The sequence below is a fragment of the Octopus sinensis genome, linkage group LG9 (assembly GCF_006345805.1).
Source record: "Octopus sinensis linkage group LG9, ASM634580v1, whole genome shotgun sequence".
Lineage (NCBI taxonomy): Eukaryota > Metazoa > Mollusca > Cephalopoda > Octopoda > Octopodidae > Octopus > Octopus sinensis.
The window spans coordinates 30,353,802-30,374,883 of record NC_043005.1 but is presented as its reverse complement, the minus strand read 5'-3'; the positions used below and the strand labels follow the sequence as shown (position 1 = coordinate 30,374,883).

Sequence of the window (21,082 nt, the reverse complement as noted above, 5' to 3'; positions counted from 1 at the left end):
TAGATTTGTCAGTAGTTGCTTGAAGTGGAATATTACAGAAGGCAATGAACCTACTCAGTAGATAAATGTATCATACATGCAAGAACATGAATGGTAATGCAGGGAAATGAACCCAAAAGACAAATCGAGAATGGTCTGGCATCCAGGAATGAATTATTCATTAGAATTGAACTTTTTATTTTTTTATAAAAAAAAATATTACAGATGAAAATGTTTTTGAGAGGAAAGCAAAAGCGAAAAATTTTTACTCAAAATATTCTTCAAGTTGAATGAATTCGCAAATGGAAGAATACAAAATTGTAGTTTTAAGACATTTGTTGAGACACACAATCACAAGATCTTTATCAAAATAATAATAATAATAATAATAATAATAATAATCCTTTCTACTCAAGGCACAAGGCCTGAAATTTGGGGAGAGGGGCCAGTCAGTTAGATCGACCCCAGCATGCAACTGGTGCTTAATTTATCGACCCTGAATGGATGAAAGGTAAAGTTGACCTCAGCAGAATTTGAACTCAGAACATAAAGATAGATGAAATACCACTAAGCATTTTGCCCAAAGTGCTAATAATTCTGCCAACTTGCTGCCTTAATAATAATATTAATAATAATAATAATAATAATCATAATAAAAATTAGGAAGAGTTTTGAAATTTCTTTTTTCGATTTTACAATTCAATATGTTTAGTGTTTAGTGAGACGGTGCTATGTTCTTCAAGGAATTTAACAAAATCTTTCAACTCTCTGCCGCCAGTAAATTTTACAGGGTTCTCCTTATTATTGGTGGGAGCAAAATAAATAGTTGGAAAACCTTCTGTTTTGAAATTAGAAGGCACATCATTAGCTGTTGCATCCATCTTGGCAATGACAAGATTTTGATTTTTCTGCAGTGATTTGGCAAGTTTTTTGTATATTGGTTCCAATTTCTGACAATGACCACACCATGGGGCATAAAATTCAATAAGGACATCTTTCGACTTGTCAAGAACCACAGAATCAAAGTTGTTGGCCACAACTGTAACTACTGGACCTTTGTCTTTCTTGGGAATTGGTTGTGATTTGATGTGTGGTTTCAGATTACCTACAGGAATATAAACAAATTTAGAAAAAATTACAATGGAAATCAAAATTTATGCATTCTATATTTTAGGTTGTGTTTTTATAAATATATATAAATAGTAACAGACAAACATAAGGATATTCAGTTGATTTTTATAGAGAGAAAGAGTACTCTGCTGAAATAAAACTATCAAACGTTCCATGTGAGTCATGAGACCATTGTTCCATGTATATCATCGTTTAACATCCACTTTCCTTGCTGGCATGGGTTGGATGGTTCGACTGAAGGCTGGCAAGCCAGAAGGTTGCACTAGGCTCCAATCCGATCTGACAATGTTTCTACAGCTGGATGCCCTTCCTAACCTATTAATTCACAGAATAAACTTAAGACATCAAATTTAAGAAAAAGGTCATATTTCCAGATGCTTGCTAGCAACACCACCAACAATTGAATGAAATAATCTGGACATGTGTAAAATATAGCCAACATCGCTCAGCATTATTATTTGTCTATACGACATGTTACATATTTCAACCAGTACAACTTACGCCAACTTCTTTTACTAAACTTTCTACCTTCCTTATTAGGTAAGTTTAATTCCTGTAGACCCGGGTCAATAACTGGCCTTCTGCACTAGTTTACCCATTATGTTCTAATAAATTAATAGTTAATCATCATCATCACCACCATACAGTTATTTGTGCATATATTAAGAGAATTTCAACCTTAATGCATTCTGATAGTGGAATGCTTCTTTCCGCTCGCTGATGCTATGAAAAGACTTGCAAATGTTACAAAGTGAGATTGCTGAATGAGAAAAGAATAAGTGTAAAAGGACCCAACAGAAGGATCAACTAATGACTAATGAAATTGACAGCTAAGCAGCTTAAAGCACAATTAACCCTTTAGCATTTAAACTGGCCATATCCGGCCAAAAGTATTCTGCCTGTTTTATGTTCAAACAGGCCAGATCTGGTCTCTCACACCAACCCTACAATATCATCTTTAAAATTAACAGTTACCCCATCAAAATCCCATAGCTACAAGATAATGCATGATTAGTTTAAAACAATGTGAATCAAAAAGGATTAATTTTGGCAGAATAATGTGAACACTAAAGGGTTAAGGATACAAAGGTAGGGAGAGTAGTAAGTCTGCCAAGAATAGTCGTGAAGAAGATGAAAATCTTTCTCAAAGTAGTTACAAAAGAAGACAACCATCATCATCATTATGTAACATCCATTTTCTATGCTGGACGATTTGGCAGGATTTGTAGGGTTGCCTTGAGCCACAATGTCAGCTTTGCTGTGGTTTCTACAGCTGGACCCCTTCCTAATGCCAACCACTTTAGTGTGAACTTGGCACTTATTTTCATGCTACCAGTGCCAGCAAGGTCATCCAGTAACTTGCAAGACAAGAAAAGAATAGGAAAGAGGGAAAAATCCCAATCAACTAAGTGGTGGGTGAATTTATGCCAGATATGGAGAAGTTAACTAACAGATAAAAAACTAATGAAATTAATTTAAGTCTTGAACTTTAACAAAAATGTGCAGACACTAACCGCTAACAAAGTCATCTAAAAACGATTCAATATGAGACGATTCAAATTCGTCCATTGGTTCCATGGTATAACGTTTTTCTTCTGTCATTATTCCAATGTTCATATCTTCACCAGAATCTTCAAATCCAAAATCTTTCATTAAATTAGAATGGTCATCTTCATTGGCAACAGCAAAAGTGATGCTTTTGTAGTTTCGGGCAATTTTGGCAATCTTCTTCCGCCAGATCTGGGTTGCTTTAGAGAGAAGAAAAGAAAAGAAAAAATCTCATTAGCATTAGTAGCAGGATTCTTATCTTTAAAAATTTGATTTAGATTTTTTGCAGCAATATCAACCAGTTCTGGAAACTTCCATGAAGTAAAAAAAAAAAAAAAAATGGAAAACTTTAGCTCAACTGATTTAGTAGTTATTAAAGAATTAGTTTACAGGTTTGTTCAAAGCATGCTTACAGGTGTTTTTACAGGTAAATTATTAAAGTATTAGCTTACAGGTACTGTACTGAGTCTTTCAAGAGACACATGACTCTTACTTGTAAGTAGGTGCCAAAAAAGTAGATAGTTACCACTGGGAGGTACAGCTATCCATAAAGAGGTACTTTTGGGAGGTACAGTTCTCTAGTGTTTAAGTGATAAGTTTTATAAACATGTATTATTAGAGTTCTGATGGCCTTCATGTGTTTTCATATAGTTATTTCTGTTATTATTACAATAGGTTTTGCATTTTTCAACCAAATACACTTTTAGTTTATAAATTTGCTTCATTCACAAAATCAATGTTTTTCTTTTCTTTTACCCTAAAAGTTCAACATATATTAAGAGATAAGCTCCTAGTTGTCTCTGTGATCTTGGTATTTTAGAATCATTAATAAGGATTTTCAAGCCAGAATGGGGTCAGGTATGAAGTCAAATGTTAGGAGTGGTAAATATATTTTTATGTATGTGTATGTATATATGCATGCACACACACACACATGTATGCTTTATGCTTGTCTCACTGAAATACAATGACTACCACAGTTAAAGGACAGGTTAAAGTGGGCCCGTCTCACCTTTTCTATAGTCAAAACTCCAGTCTACAGTGTAGAACACAAGACAAAGTGGATATTTTGTATTGTACTTCTTCTCATTGTTGAAGTTGTAATGGCCAACAAGAGGGAACTGGTTTTTCTCAATGAAACTCAAAATATCTGACCTCTGTGCATCATCCTGTAAAAAAAACAAAACAATATGAATGATCAGAAACAATGACAGAGAAAATAAATTATTAGTAAATAAATTCAGGGGTCACTGTTAACATTGGTGTCCAGGTTTGTTTAAGTGGCTGGAAGTATTCTTTTACTTGTTTCAGTCATTTGACTGTGGCCATGCTGGAGCACTGCCTTTAGTCAAGCAAATCAACTCCAGGACTTATTCTTTGTAAGCCTAGCACTAATTCTATTGGTCTCTTTGCCGAACCACTAAGTTACGGGGACATGAACACACCAGTATCGATTGTCAAGCGATGTTGGGGGGACAAACACACACACACACATATATATATATATATATGACAGGCTTCTTTCAGTTTCTGTCTACCAAATCCACTCACAAGGCTTTGGTTGGCCAGAGGTTATAGTAGAAACCACTTGCCCAAGGTGCCATGCAGTGGGACTAAACCCGGAACCATGTGGCTGATAAGCAAGCTACTTACCACACAGCCAATCCTGCACCTATATGTTCACATTTGTCATATAAGTAACAGTGAGAGACTGGTGGAGTGGAAAGAGACAGTTTAGAAGGACACATACCAAGTCTACGTGCAACATGGAATTAGGTTAGAGAGTAGGAAGTAAATGGGAAGGATTTCTTCACAGAAGTCCTGCTTGTAGAAACATTGTGTAAAGAAGCTGAAGAAAGGAGGATTCTACTAAATTGCTTTTGGCAACAGACTGAAAGGGTTGGCTACAGTTTAGAAAATTGAAGAACTGAGAAACTGTGTGATAATGGTCTTGAAGGAGATGAAGGGTTAAGTAAAAAGCATTCAGTCTGTAGAGGTAAAGGATTTCCTCCAAGTATTGCAGATCATGTTCTTTGTAGGACAGCTGTCAGTAAATCATTAAGATTGAAAGTTCCGAGTTTCAGTTGAATATGGGATCCAGCAGTCTGGCTGCTTTTGATGTTTTAGAAGTACATGAGCTGACAGAGATAATCGGTAAAGCTCTAATCAGTCCACTGACCTGAGGTGTCATACAGTTCATGAGATATTATATAGTAAATGAAAACATGTGATGAGCAGTCACAAGAAGGCAGAGGTCAAATATCAGATGCAGAGGTGGTGACAGTTAGGCAGAGGCTGAGTTTGGAGAGGAGAAATAAGTGAAAGGCATTGGCAGTGTCTGTATGAGAGAAGGGGAGAGTAGAAGATTTTGAAGGTTTCGGTTTCTGCAGTGGAGATGAAAGGAGAGATGTGGGAGATATCTTTTAGATATTGAAAGAGTTATGATTAAAGAGTTATCGATGGTTAGAGAAGCAGATATATTTAGAGAAATAATGGTGGAAGACTGAGCTTGAGTAATGCACAATATAGTATTGTGCATTTTGATAGACAGTAGAATGTGTTTGAGGGAGATTCGGCTGCTATTTCTAGAAGGTGGAGCAACCATGTAGAGACTCCTTTGTTTGGTCATAATTTGAGCTGTAACCTTGTTAATGGGGAGAAAGGATAAAATAATGCGCATTTTCCTGTTGCTGTTTTTTCTGAGGTTGACATGAAATGTAATATTTCAAGGGTTGGTTGAGGAAAGACATGGAGTTGTGATGCTCATGCCTCTCCCAATGCATGAGTATGAAAAATAGCTGCAACCTGATATTGAAACCAGAATGTAGAATTTGCTATCTAACAAGTGTTGATCCACAACTGTGACTTAATGAAACTTTTTACCCATGTTTCTTTGACAACTATTTGCAGCTAAGTGGTCTGAGCCAGCAAAAAAATAAAAGAAAAGGAAAGAAAAAAAAACATACCTTATTTAGAACATGTTTCTTTGGTTCATATTCTGTCTGGAATCTTTCTGGGACAAAAACAACTATAGAGTTTGCAACCAGATCATAAGATTTGGTGACATCTTTATCGAGGACATGAGCAAACTTATAGTCGTCTCGGACTTCATTTGCTGAAATAAATAAAATATAACATACTTCAACAGTTGTATATTCCCAAAGACGCCATGTATTCCACATTTCTACTGGTGCCGTACATATTTCAACAGATGTTGAATATTAAACAGACATCATATTTATAGAATATTTAATCAAAAATAACTAAAATGGTCCAGTGACAACTGCAGGAAAATATTGCATAACCTTTACTTTATTAGTAAATATGACAAAAAGACCATCACCTTTTAGATGAAGGATAAGTGACAACTGTTGATGTAATTAATATTTAGTTTTAATTAACTTACTTCCCAAAACACTGCTCAGCAACTTGAGCAAGTGTCTTCTACTATAGCTCCCGGTTGACCAAAGACTTGTGAGTGGGTTTGCTGGATAAAAACTAATAGAAGCTTAATGATTGTGTGTGTGTGTGCATGCAGGCATATGTTTTTTTTTATTTGATACAATATGTGCAACTGTATGCACATCAACTGCACTACATATTTTGAGACCCATATTCTAGAATAAGAGCTATTAAAGTTTTGTATAACATCAGCAGTGACTCAGAATTTTAATATTTTCTGGATTTGAAAAAGAAAGTCAGCCTTTTAAAAGCTGTCTTGGTCATGTAGATTTTCCATGAAAGTATATCAGAGGTTGTTAGTTCTGGAAATGAGAGAGAGAGTATAAGCTGTTTGTTGTTAAAGAATAGAGAAGGAGGCTTTGTTTCATGCTTTTGAATGATGCTCACATAAGAAAATGCTAACCCTAGTCCATAACAGGTCCTCCTAGAAATTTTTCTGTTCCAAAATGGACAGAAAGAAACCAGCCTTCTTCTGGAACTGGAAAATATTCTCAATGGTCAAGTAATTTCTGGACAACAACTAACAAAAGCAAACTTAATAAACCTGAAAATTTAAGTCAACAACATAAAATAAATAACTGAAATGCTTTCCTAATGAGAGTTAATAATCAGTTATTAATTAAAAAACTAATCAGAAGAAATTAAGGAGATGTAGGCCTTAAAAAGTCACGACAAATACCCTAATTACCCAAGAAAAACCAGGTAAATTGTATCTCACCTGCATCTAAATAAGAAGACATCAAAGGTGCATCTAAACTGTTAAAAAAGCCAACAATGGTAATATCATCTTCTTTCATATATTTCTGGAGTTCCTTGGCAGAAGCCTGAAGTTTAGAAGCACCACCTTGTTGGGAAATCATGTAGTTAACAATACCTGCACATCAACAAAAACAAAACTGATATTTACAAATGAAATTTGTTTTAATGATAATTAGCAGCAGTTTATAATTAAAGTTGCCATATACATATATACATATATATGAGAAAGAAGAGTCAAAAAGACATAATTTAACATACATGGTTTGACTGAATTCAATGAGTGCTAATCACTTCAAGTGGATGGAACTTGTGGAAGAAAGAGACCCAAGAAGACACAGGACATCTAGTTCATGGTTGTACTCATGAAGACCCATCCACCACAGCAAAATTGATACCAGTGCTGGTGCCACATAAAAACCACTCGGTATACTTTGTGGAATGGTTGGCATCAGAAGGGCATCCAGGTGTAGAAACCATGCCTGAACAGACAATGGAGCCTGGTGCAGCCCCTGGCCATATTGTCTCCAGTCAAACCCATGCCAGCATGGAAAATGAATGTTCAATGATGATGACATATATATTATATACATATATAAGTGTGTGTGTATCACATTATCTTGACATCATACATTCGCTGTAAAATTGCCATCACTGTCATACAAGCAATGCCAGTCATTCCCAATGTTCAGCAAGAACATGTCTGGCCATGGAGGAGAAATATTACCCTGCTTGCAAACAGGTGAGGGTTGGTGACAGGAAGGGCATCCAGCCATAGAAAATCTGATTCAACAAACTCCACCCAACCAATGCAAGCATGGAAAAGAGAATGTTATAATGATGATGGAAATATCATCATCATTGTTAAACGTCTGTTTTCCATGCTGTCATGCATAACTTTCATTTACAGCTGAAAAAACTGAAAGCAATGTGGAATGAAGCACCTTGCTTAAGGATGCAACATGCTACCCAGTACAAAAGCCACACCTGCTACCCTCTGATTATGAGACCAACACTCAATCACTTGGCCATGCACCTTCATCATCTAAAAGATGGTTAAGGTGTTTAAAAATGCATAATTTTTAATATTAGTTCTGGTTACCAGCTGAAGCCATGTTCGCATTTTATAATAACTCTCAGCACTTTACTTACACTCACTGTTTAACCACAGCTGCAAGGTTATAACTTTTTCTGTACAGAAGCATAAGTCTTGTTTGCTCAACTTATGCGCTCACCCTTTCTCATACTTTAATATTGAATATATCTTCACATCCTACCCAACTCCTCTAGTTGGTTTCTTCACTGCCCAACATTCTTTACCACCCACCTATTTCAATGATGATGATGATGATGATTCCTGCTTATAGAAATAGATCAGAACCTAACAATCCAAACAACCATAGGCTGTAGTTAACAGAACATTCCATATTCTTCAGGCCAAAATTATATTTCCATTGTCCTCTACAACTCTCACCTAAGTAAGTTCTGATGTCAAGTCAATGAGCCAGAGATATTACTGCTTTCACTGACAACAAAGTATTGAGTTCTTCCATATCAAGTAAACTTGTCCTTTAATGACAGGAAACAATGAGGATGGGAAGGTTGGGGGTGAGGAAATTAATGGTGAATAGAATCAAAATTGAATCATAGAATAATAATCCTTCAGACAAAAAGAAGGAATCAGAAAAGTTTGCACAACCCAAGTTGGTTAATATTCATAGAACTGAGGGAATATAAAAGAACTAATGGCTTTAGTTTTTGCCTCCTAAATATGGGGTTAAAAGCCAGCTACAATCAATTTTCATTTTCCTTCCTCTGGCATCAATAAAATAGAGCATCTGTAACATATGTAATGGACATTGCAACTTCTTCCACCTTCCTCTTTATTGCATTATCATCAATTCTACTTTACCATAGTCTTCTCTTGGTCCTTTGTATTCAAATTGTTTGCCTGCACGAAAAATCTTCAGAGTTGGGTAACCAGAGACTTCATACTTCATTGCTGAGGTTGTTGCAATAGTAGCATCGATTTTTGCCAGAGGTATTGGGGGATCATTAACAGCAAGTTTCTGAGCAGCTTTTTCATATTCGGGAGCCAGACGCTTACAGTGGCCACACCTAAAAGAAAAGAACACCCAGATTAATAAAAGTGAGATTAGAAAGAGAGAGAGAGTCTGTAGCATTCATCCATTTCTCAAGATGCGTTGTTCATCATAGTCCTCCAGGCACTAACAGAGGAATTTAAAACAGACTGCCCCCTGTGAGCTCCTCTATGCTGATGACCTTGTTCTTATAGCTGAATCACGACCAGAACAGAACTAGGTATGGAAGCAAGGTCTAAAATTGAAAGGCCTTAGAGTTAGCTAGCCTAGCAAAAACCAAAGTCTTAGTAAGTAGGAAGGCAGACAAATCACAAATCCCTTCAGGTAGATGGCCCTGCTTGATCTGTAGAAAAGCCATAAGATGGAACTGGTGTAAACTATGAACACATAAAGAGGTGCAGCAATATCAGAGGAAGGTTGACAGAGAAAATAGTTTGTAGAAGGTCCACAGGTACAATTAACACTAAAAATGTACAGAAAATAGACCCTGTCAACTGCTGGGTGTGTAAGCTAGAGGTAGTAGATAGCTTCCATTATCTTGGTGACCAAGTTAGTAGCGGAGGTGGATGCTCCAAGAGCATAACAGTGAGAATAAGATTAGGCTGGGCAAAGTTCAGAGAGCTTCTACTTCTGCTGGCAACAAAGGGCCTCTCTCTCTCAGAGTGAAAGGCAGATTGTATGATGCCTGTGCGCGAACAACTATGCTACATGGCAGTGAAACATGGGCTGTGACAGCCAAGGACATGTGTAGGCTTCAGAGAAATGAAGCCAGTATGCTTCACTGGATGTGTAATGTCAGTGTGCATGTATGACAGAGTGTAAGCATCTTGAGAGAAAAGTTGGGCATAAGAGGCATCAGATGTGGTGTGCAACAGAGGCGACTGTGCTGGTATGGTCATGTGATGCATATGGACAAGGACAGATGTGTAAAGAACTGATGAGGGAACCTGTGGTAGAGGTAGACCCAGGAAGACATGGGACAAGGTGGTAAAACATGATCTTTGGGCCTCAAAGAGGCAATGACAACTGGCCGAGACTTTTGGCGATATGGTGTGCTTGAGAAGACCCATTGAGCCAAGTGAAATCACAGTTGTGGTTGATGTTGGTGTCACATAACAGGCATCCATGCTGGTGGCACATAAAGAGCACCTTTCGAGTGTTGGGCCTCATGGAAACAATGACTGAGACCTTTGGCATTATGTCATGTTTGAGAAGATCCATTAAGCCAAGTAAAATTGCATTTGTGGCAGATACTAGTGTCACGTAAATGGCGCATGTGCCGGTGGGATGTAAAAGCACCCTTTACACTCTCAGAGTTTTAGGCATTAGGAAGGGCATCCAGCCATACAAACCATGCCAAATCAGACTGGAGTCTGGTGCAGACTTCCAGCTTGCCAACCTGTTCAAACCATCCAACCCATGCCAGCATGGACAACAGGTGCTAACTGATGATGATGTATTGAAACAAAAGACAACCATTAATGATATAATATATGCAGACACCGTCACCTAAATTGTAAAGAATATTTAATGAATATACCTCACTATATTATTGATGTTTTAATGATCCTTCCACTAGTTTGGCTGCTGACCTTAAACAAGAGATGAGATACCAATAACCTTCCATCCAGAATGAAGAGAGGATGATGATGATAACGACACTAGAAGAGACTTTAAGAAACCAACAATTACATAAAACCCCATAACTTGGCTGGTAGAGCTAATTCTAAAAAATGTCCTATTATTTTGGGCCTATGTACTCCAAGTGAACAAACACAACAATCATTTTATTTATATGTCTATCTATGCATCTGTCATATATATATATATATATATATATATATATATATATATATATATATATATATATATATATATGACAGATATATAGATAGATATACACACAGTGTGTATGTGTTATGTATAAGGATCCAAGGAGAGAACTGACAAAGAATTAATGTATCTGCATAAAGGACACAGCAATTACAGTCAGGAACCATCACTACCATTTTAATATCCATTTCCCATGATGGCATGGTATGTACAAAATTTGTTGAGGCAGATATTCTGTAGCCAAATACTTTTCTTGTTGCCAAATTTCAACTATTTCCAAGTAGATAATATTTCCACTGGTTTTTTGAACAATGAACAGCTCAATGGCCAGACATGTTTTTATGGAGGATTATTAACAATAACACTATAAATAGTGGCTTTATTTCCAATCATTATACAAATACATATACCTATATGTCAGACTTCTTAGTTTCCAACTACCAAATTTCTTGTACAAAGATGCAGATATGGGAGTGGTTATGAAGCTCACTTTGCAACCATGCTTCCAAAGCACAGTCCAACTGCATGGCACCTTGGACAAGTGTCTTCTGTCACAGCCCAAAGCCAACCAATGCCTAGTGAGTGAATTTGGTAGACAGAATATGTGTGTATACATACATATATACATATATATATAATTCCAAGAGAGTTAGAGGTTGTGAATCCAACCAACTAAGGGATAATATCTATCCAATATACTGCTGGTAGAATACCCAATTATTAATACACAAGTGTTTTTTTCATTGCATGGCAATTACATTACCAAGTGTAATAAATGAGTGAGGGTAAAAAGTTATTTTACCCTTAATTTATACAGCAATAAGAAAATGGATAAGATCAAGAGGTGGTATTCACCAAAGCCCAGGAATACACCCAAGTACCTTAATCTTATCTACCAAATACTTCAGTTCAATGGAGGGATAAAAGTAGAGTGGGGTACAATGGCCTCTTGGCTGAAACACCTGTAAGATATTATCCTATTTTCTATGTTCTACATTATATATTTTAATAATTACTGGTATTTTTATATTTTATATGTAAAGCATAATATGTTATACATGTAGGTATATTGTTATGATTGTCTTTTTAAAAAATAAATAAACAGACATAATATAATGTCTAAAAGTTGATGAATACCACCTCTTGATCCCCTCCATTTTCTTATTGCTGTACACACACACACACACACACACATATATATATATATATATATATACATATACACACACACATATGATGGAGAAGATATGTATGTCTTTGTGTTAAACACCTGCACCTCTTGACAATCAATGTTGGTTTGTTTATGTCCTGTAACTTAGCAGTTCTCCAAATAATCACTTAAAACTAATTACTGAGGCCGATTTGTTTGAGTAAACTCCTCAAAGCAGTGCAGTAGCATGGCCAAAGTTCAATGACTGAATCAAGTAAAAGAATGAAAAAAGGATTGGCCAACCCATGGCTCTTGTAGGAAACACCATTATTTTTCTTTACTGCTCACAGGAGGCTAAAGATAGAGGTGACAAACAAAGACAAAGGGATTGCCGAACCTAAAACCATCTGTTTCCAAAGCAAACATCTTCACTATAAAACCAAAACTACTGAGTATGATGTAAAAAAAAAAATTATTTTAATAATTTTCAATAAGAAAAATTAATGCAGAATCTCTTTCATGATTAAGAAAGAATCAGATATTTAAAAAATAACTATACCATGGGGCATAAAATTCCACAAGAGAAAGTTCATGCTTTTCTATAAAATCTGTAAAATTGTTGTCAGTCAATGTAATAACAGCCTCTGGTGGAGGTTTCCAGCTTGGTGCAGCTCGTTCCAACATATATGTAACGATACCTGTTTAAAGAAATTGAATGATGTATATGTTAAGTGAGAGGAGGAAGCTTAACAATAAACAAGGACAAAGAGCAAGAAAAACACAAGTCACCTTGATAAAAAGAAAATGAGTACAGAGTAAATTTTGTGAGATAAAAGGAATTTGAGATTGGGCAGTGAAGTGAGATTTGAAAATACTGCACTGCTGATCACCTAATCGTTAACTTAAACATACCACACCAATTGTTGTGTTGCTAAAGGTAAGATATCCACATCAACACCATTAGTTAAAGAGCAGTAGAAAGGAGAAGCAACACCTAGCAAATACATGGAGTTGCCCTAAATCTGTTCCATTCAATGCTAACTTGGAAATATAAATGAAAGTGAGTTAAAATGACTACCCATAATACCTGATAAAGATCAGGTTTTGGCTGTGAGGTAAGAAATCTACTTCCTAATCACATGGTTCTGGGTTCAGTCCCACTGGATGGCACCTTGGGCAAGTGTTTTCTACTATAGCTTCAGGCTGGCCAAAGCCTTGTGAGTGGATTTGGTAGACGGAAACTGAAAGAAGCCTGTCATATATATAATCATCATCGTTTAACATCTGCTTTCCATGTTGGCATGGGTTGGATGGTTTGACTGAGAACTGGCAAGCCAAGAGGCTGTACCAGGCTCCAATCTGTTCTGGTAAGGTTTCTACAGCTGGATGCCCTTCCTAACACCAACCACTCCAAGAGTGCAGTGGGTGCTTTTCATGTGCCACTGGCATGGAAAGGGGAGGCAGTCAGGTAACACTGGCATCAACCACGCTCAAATGGTGCTTTTCATGGCACTGGCATCAACCAACACACACATCTGTGTGTGTGTGTGTGTCCTTCCACCACGAGTGATAACCAGTGTTGCTGCGCTTATGTCCCCCATAACTTAGCAGTTCAGCAAAAGAGACCAACAAAATAAGTACCAGGCTCAAAAATAATAAGTGCTAGGATCAATTCATTCGACAAAAGATTCCTTAAGGTGGTGCCCCAGCATGGCCACAGTCTAATGACTGAAAAGATAAAAATGTGGCAAAAGTGGATAGGATTAAAGTTAATCTTCAAGAAACCATTTCAGTAATAAGAGTAGCCAAAACTGTTGTTTAGTCTCAAGTTGACCCTCATCCAAGAGACCTGAGATCAAAGCTGCTCCAACTGTGACCATCCCAACTTTACACATGTCCAGGATTATACTGACCTGTGTGTCCTTCCTTTTCTAAGACAGAGTGTTATTTTAGAGTTGACTACTGTTTCTAGCAGACAGATTGAGCAACCATGTAAAGATGCCTTCCTTATTCCATTAATGGTGTCAGTTTGGAGAACATGATTGCCATGATGGCATTAGCATATTTCAAATCATGACCCAAATTATGTTACTTTGGCCTTAACTAAACTCAGTTATGCATTTTAACTTTGGCAACCTTGAACTACTGTTGGACATAAAAACCAATTTGAAAATGAACAATTACACAAACAACATTTCCAGTTTTGTCTACATACCATCAGCTTCTCTTGGTCCTTCATAGGGAAAAGACTTTCCATTTTTGAAGAACAATAAAGTAGGATATCCATTCACATCAAATCTGACAAAAAAACAAATATATAAAAATGTAGCAACAAAACATTATGAATGGTAAATTACTAAATGGTAACCAAAGGGTTAGGGTTTGTCTAACAACTGTTGTTGTGTCACATCAGCTTTATTCAATCACAGCTGGTCTTAAACTAAACAACATTGATATTTATTTCTTTATTACCCACAGGGGGCTAAACATAGTGGGGACAAACAAGGACAGACAAAGGGATTAAGTTGATTCCATCAACTCCAGTGCATAACTGGTACTTATTTAATCGACTCCCAAAAAGATGAAAGACAAAGTCGACCTCGGTGGAATTTGAACTCAAGACAGACGAAATACCGCTAAGCATTTCGCCTGGTGTGCTAACGTTTCTGCCAGCTCACCACCTTCAACTAAATAACATTGATATTAAGCAGACAAAGGAGACAAATTGTTATGGGAGAATCCCGAACACCCCTACCACGTGACTGAAGGTGGACTAACCGATTACAATAAATAAGAACTGAGTGAACTGTCAGGGGTGGGGGTAGTTGACGGTGTTGGTTTAACAGTTGGTTGTTGAGCAGTGAATACTCAGTATCATACCTGAGTAGTACAGAGTGCATTCTGTGTTAACATATTTCTGCAATAGGTTATTTTAGATAACCACAACCAACTATTTATTTGTGAGAAACCATTTTACACCAGATGTGTACGCCCATATCAAAACAAATATAATGCCTAAAATGTTAATTTTGCTTGATTTTTGTAAACTTTCTGGCATATTTGGGGTTAATAACTTTGCTCCCTGTATTCTCCTAATCAACAAAATAAATGTAACCAAGGGAGTCCAGTTTTGGCATCTTTATTCCCATCAGTTTCATGACTGATAATATCAAAGTGAGCAGCAGAAGTTACAGGGTTTTACTTCATTTTTATAAACAAGGATAAAGAGCAAGACCAACACAAGTCACCTTGTTTGCTTCGTTATGCTGAAACTATTGATGGTTGTAGGATATGTCAAGTAAAAGTAGGTACTGTCTGAAGTCCTAGATCTCCTTGGGCCATTTACCTGGTCTGCATGTCCTATAGGTGACCAAGATCACAACATTCCCGCTGAACAGGAAACCAGCTCATCACAGGATTAACCCATTCACAGCTGAGTGAAGTGTTTGGCTCCAGAATACAACACACCACCTAGTCTGGGAATTGAAACCTTACTGGATACCTTATGTCATTAAGTAAAATAGGGATCTTATCGATTTGGCTGCCAGCATCAATTTCTGTTCAAATTGATTTCAAATTCAGGGTAATGATACATTTTTATAGATTAATGAATTATGTGAAAATCATTTTCACTATAAGTCAATAAATAAAGAGTTATTAGCAATTAACGTTTTAAAATTTTGGCTAATTTTAGCCAATCATAAGCCACAGACACATTCATGCTGGTTTCCATAGTAACAAGCGGAATGGAGAACTCTTTTGTCTGTGAGGAAGCACATGTTGACAAATATATTGAAACCACTTTTTGATGCTGTGTTCTGTTGGAAATTTTACTGTTTGTTTATGGTAGCAAAAACCAGTATCCTTGCTTCAATGATGGAGACACTAAGAATAAGAGGATACTGTTTTGTATCTACAAGAAAAGGGTGTCATACCCTGAAGAAAATTATGTAAAAGGAAGAAGCATGTTATGTGTACAAAAAGATGTGGTGGAAATGTGTACTGGTGTGTGTTTATCGCATATAATGTGTGGTTTAATCATATTTGCATTAAATGCATATTGAATGCTTAAAACTACAAAATGTGTTGTTTACTCATTTTTTGTCACTGAGGTGGTTATGAGATGTGCTAAAAATAACAGCTAAATAACGTTTTTGGATAAATCTTTTAAGTTTGTGCTATTGCAATACTTAAAACTACAAAAGACACGTTGTTTACTCTTTCTTGATAACATTTGCTACTTTCAGGATGTTGACGACATAATGTGCAGTCACGCACAAAATGACAGCTTCCAAAACCTGTTTCCTCACTGGGTCAAAATGATCAAATTTTAAACCTTTATAACTTTTAAAAAACATTTTCCTGGAAAAAAATTAAATAACTCCGAGCAATTCAGCTTGGAAAAGTATATTAATGTGCCAAATTTTAATTTTTGAAATGCTGGCAGCCAAACCAAAAAGATCCTAAAATTGAGTTAACAGCCATGGAGGAAAAGAGAATGACAAGGAGTGAGAGAGTTGTTGATGTGATGTCTTAAGTATTGGGACCTAATATATCAACAAGAAGAGTTCTGAAGAATGATAATACCATATGAGGAACTTCTATGGATTTGGTTCACCAAGAATTTACTAACACTGACATTCCATAGTTCATCAGCAATAACTTAAATTTCAGATTGACTTTCAGTCTTTGAACATTGCCAGGAAATTGCAATGATGGTTACTTCTAAGAGGATTCTCGGAGGAGGTACCTGAGGATTCTCCCTCCATGACCCACCCGGAAATAGTGGGACATTGCCAAAATATCAGGAATATAATCTCAAAATAATGCAAGAAAAAAAAGAAAAGAAAAACCCCATTAAAAGCAAATACCTGGAACTTAGTTCAGTTTCTATAGTGGCATCAATTTTGGCCAATGATACTTTAGGCACTGTTTTTTTCAGCTGTTTGGCAGCATCAGCGTATGCTGGTGCCAGTCTTTTACAGTGGCCACACCTGAAGACAAAGAAATCACAAAGTAATTTAATAGAGAAGTAAAAAGACATGAAGATTGTAAAAGAAGGGGAGGAAAGAATGACAGTAAAGTAATAGGAGCACAAGGCAATGAAGTGTTTCTGTAGGACAAAAACAGGCTTGTTATAAAATGTTGAAAGTACGAATGCAAATGGGGCATGTGCCTTCTACTATATAGCCCCAGGGCAACCAAAGTCTTGTGGAAACATTTGGTGGATGACAACTGACCTATTGCGTGTGTAGCTTTGTCTTGATACCACCTGATGACTGGTTTATTTCCAGTCTTTCAGGAAGAACATATCAGGCTGAGGAGAAATATAATTTTATTTTGGAAACAGGTAAGGGTTGGTGACAGGGAAGGTATCCAACCACAGAAAATCTGCCACAACAAATTTGGTTTGGCCTATGCAAGGATGGGAAAGTGGACATTAAAATGATGATGATGACGATCCTCACCGTCATCCTACTAGCAGGTCATGATAGTGACTATAAGAGGAAAGTAGAAAGAAGAGTATGAAGAGAATCTTACCATGGTGCATAAAATTCCACAAGTACCGTATCTCGGGAGTAAATGACATCATCAAAGTTGTTGTTATTTAAGACCAACACATCATCTTCTTCAATTGGCTCGTTATCTACAGTGGAAAAAATGTAAAGAAAAGACAATCAGTAAAAGCAATTAAGTGTTGTAGATATCAATATAGGCAAAGAGATGGCTGTGGGGTTAAGAAGCTCACTTTGCAAACACGGGTTTGCATTTTATATATGCTTGCACATGCTTGGCCTGCCCTACACCTGCTAAGCATTCCCCAAACACTCAACTCTCCATCACTCCTCTATTATAGCACAGCTGTAATCGGTTGAGAGCAGAAGCAACCTTCTGAGTGGATTTGGAGGATGGAGACTGAGAGAAAGATATTGTGTGTGTGTGTGTGTAGTCTTGTCTTGACATCATGCAATGTTTGTAAACATCACCATTATGCAAGTGATGTTTATTCTTCCATGGGTGGCCATAAGGAACTCTTAGCTTGCTTAGAAACAGGTGAGGATCAGCAAAAGGAATAGTTTCTATCTGTAGAAAATTTGCCTCAGTGAATTCGTCTGACCCACACAAACATGAAAAAGTAAGCATTGAATGAAGGCATGTGGCTAAAAAGTTCGCTTCCCAACCATGAGCGAGTGTCTTCCATTATCGACCAGAACCCACCAAAGCTTTGAGAAAATATCTGGTGGACGGAAACTATGAGGAAGCCCGTCGTATATGTATGTGTTTGTTTCCTGTTCCCTGCATAAAAGACGCCCGGGCTGTTAGCTATTTAGTAAATTGATAGATTACTACCTCACTTGGAAACAAGTAGGGGTTGGCGAGCAGAACTGCAGGAAAAAGGCTCTGCCTCAATGTACTCTCGACTGATTCATGCAAGCATGGAAAAGCAGACGTAAAAACGGCGATGATGATGATGTGATCAGCAAAAGAAAATAGATGTTAACATACAAGATTAATGACGTCATTTTCTCAGTCTTTAAAGAGCTAAATTTATAAAACAGAAATTGAAGCAGCTTTCATGCCACTTGGACATCTTCAGTTTCCACTTCACCTTTTTATTATCTCTTTTGCAAGTTTTACAACACGTTTACTGTGAAATATTTCGGGAGTCAATGAAGCCAAGAACAATTACTCATTGTGTTTTCACGGTTCACTACAAGAACTAAATGAAGAGATGCAATAAACAAGAATTAACAGAAATCTTCCCACCCAGAATTGAGGACCTGAATTATACCAATTAATTTGTTCCAAATTCTATTTCATCTTCATAAATAGGATACATCTATGAGGCTGATTTCTGTAATAACACTACTACCCACATTCATGTTTCAGTTAAGTTTGTTTTTTTGGAAACGGAGGCGGTAATTTCAAACCAATTATAATAAAATACATCGGCGTTGAATATGTTGAAAACAATGTCTAAATCTCATTTTATCGCTAGTGGGAGCAAGTCCGCAAGGTGGTTAACCCAACCAAGTAGGCCTCTCTACATGAGATTATTTTCGCCTGCAAAAATAAAGCCTAAATACATAACAGTGAACATTAGGATCAACATCAGTAACATTAGTGACGCGGTGGACAAAAACCTACATCAAGAAAAACAAGTCTTATTTTGGCAAGGTAAATACCCAGTATAAAGATCGTTGTCTCGAAATCGTAGCCGGGGTTGACTTTTTGTCAATAGCAGTCAGATATTTACAGGGGCCCTGACATTCTTAAAGATCACGAAATTGTAGAAACTGTGATGCGACACATAAATATCTATCTAATTATAATTCTCTTGCTCCTCTGCCACACAAACAATAATAAAACGGAAAACAACTGTGGACAATCTCTTCCAAGATCTGCAGCGTGTATATGTAAACAAGGGTTCCTATACAGCTGTAGACGTGGAATGAAACCCACGCTACAAGAGCCTGATGAGTGAACAACTTGAGATATAAATTCGATCTATGGTCTTATATACTTTTGTTAGTCTTAAAGGATCACATGAAAACCTTTCAAATGACTTACACGAAAGGAAAACTTCTAAAACCTAGCAAAAGGGCAAGAAATACGGACATAACTTGTTCTTTGAGACAAGGGAAAACTTCTTTTGCAGTGAATTGTGAAAAATGGGTATGTTTAGGTTGACATTAATTACAGCATCAATCATCAAGGGCCCGGGTATAAAATGGATTTTGATTACACAAACCTTTAAGTTTCTCTTATCAGTAAGTTATTTGTGAATGAATTAGGTTCATAAGAAAGTTTTTCAAAAAGTACGCTGAATAAAAAAAAATGCATGACTGTTCTCAAAACTAGTTGCAAACAAATCCTGTATGATGTGAATTGATAAAATGAAAGAAAACTTACAAGGTATGTTGAAAATTATAAAAAAATGTTGTGAGGCATTGCTTGGTGTGTGCAACTATTTGGGCAGAGATACGTGAAAACGAAAACAAACAAAAGTGAAAAAATGCATAGAATTGTTTTCTGCGGGACCTACCGTCGTCGGTAGCTTCGTCTGCTTCATCAGCTTCTTCTCCATAGCATCTAAAATCAATTACTTGACTAATTAAAGCCAAAAGAAGAAGCAAGTAATTTAATCTACTACTAAACAACGCCATGCTTCAGGAACTCTTTAGTGTCTCTGAAGATGAAGATAGAATTTAAGACACTCGGACCGCATTACTTGTCGGCTTTTCTTCGAATTACTTTAGATTAATAAGTACCAAAAATACATAAATGAAAACCAAGTTATTTATGAACTCAGCGTATTTATTTAGAGATTGTTATAATATAATCATTAATGAGTCAATTATAACACGAAATAAGTTACTCCAACTCCGATAAAACTAGATATAATTTAGTCGTAAGTTATGGAGAGGCGTAGTAATACCTATTACTATGGACCAATGAAGTATTGCCAAGTTCTACTGAGAGTTCAGTTCATTACTGACTGCCACGTTAGGCTTAAGAGTTGCTTGTCTACGTGTGACACTGATATGCTTGTCTACTATGTACATACACATGAGCATCCGTTTAAAAAAAAAAAGAAAAAAACCCTGTTATAATAATAATAATAATTATTATTATTTCACCTGACTTTTTTTTCGTTTTAGCAAATGTTAAAAGTTTTAACATGTTTATCAATTTCTTGTTTCTGGTTCCATGATTTCTTTGAAAAGAAAACCAGAACAGCAATTCATCAGAGAAAGGGCTATATTGGATTAAATTAGGAACCAAAATAGTACTGGTACTTCTAATTGTCTTCTAGATAGAAAAAGTAAAGTTGACTCCCAAACACAAGAAAGATTTTTGAGTTCAGAATATAGATGAACAAAAACTACAGTTTCTGTTTGCCCATCACAAATTTAGTTTTGAAAACATGTATATAAATATATTTAGTATTCCATAGTAAAAATCTTAAGGTCTAGTGTTTCACTTTCATAGCATACATAATGTGTCCGATTTTCCAACATCAATTCCAGAGGACTGACTTATTTCAGAATTAAGTACTCTGCTTCAAAATAACAAAGTAGTTAAGGTAGTAGGTTCAAATCTGCTGCAGATCTCAACT

The 21,082-nt window shown here is 36.4% G+C and overlaps 2 protein-coding genes across 3 annotated transcripts in view; one reads left to right on the top strand and one right to left on the bottom strand.

Annotated features, from left to right (window-relative positions):
* Nucleotides 1–4,025, top strand: part of LOC115215932 (HHIP-like protein 1) — a 92,021-nt gene extending 87,996 nt beyond the window's left edge. The window contains exon 9 of the mRNA XM_036505864.1: nt 3,970–4,025. Coding sequence (XP_036361757.1) covers nt 3,970–3,977 — 8 coding nt within the window. The 3' untranslated portion in view covers nt 3,978–4,025. The remainder of the gene's footprint in view (nt 1–3,969) is intronic.
* LOC115215823 (protein disulfide-isomerase A4) lies at nt 635–20,351 on the bottom strand. Of its 2 annotated transcripts, XM_029785140.2 has the most exons (11): nt 20,009–20,350; nt 17,503–17,608; nt 16,833–16,955; nt 14,177–14,259; nt 12,521–12,659; nt 8,789–8,994; nt 6,839–6,994; nt 5,625–5,773; nt 3,671–3,827; nt 2,625–2,858; nt 635–1,084 (listed from the first exon to the last, which is right to left on the bottom strand). In XM_029785140.2, the coding sequence occupies exons 1-11, from the start codon at nt 20,127–20,129 to the stop codon at nt 672–674; spliced, it is 1,887 nt and encodes a 628-aa protein (XP_029641000.1). In that variant the 5' UTR covers nt 20,130–20,350; the 3' UTR covers nt 635–671. The 2 variants fall into 2 exon arrangements, with proteins under 2 accessions (XP_029641000.1, XP_036361756.1); XM_036505863.1 differs by lacking the exons at nt 12,521–12,659; nt 14,177–14,259; nt 16,833–16,955 and having other exon boundaries at nt 20,009–20,351.
* Nucleotides 20,352–21,082: the final 731 nt, after the last annotated feature.

Excerpts from the sequence above, each read along its gene's own strand:
- LOC115215823 (XM_029785140.2), bottom strand. The coding sequence starts at position 20,129 with ATGGCGTTGTTTAGTAGTAGATTAAATTACTTGCTTCTTCTTTTGGCT. Across the intron at positions 16,956-17,502 it reads GTGGAATTTTATGCACCATG|GTGTGGCCACTGTAAAAGAC; the intron begins GTAAGATTCTCT and ends CTTTGTCTTCAG. Across the intron at positions 12,660-14,176 it reads AGGACCAAGAGAAGCTGATG|GTATCGTTACATATATGTTG; the intron begins GTATGTAGACAA and ends TTCTTTAAACAG.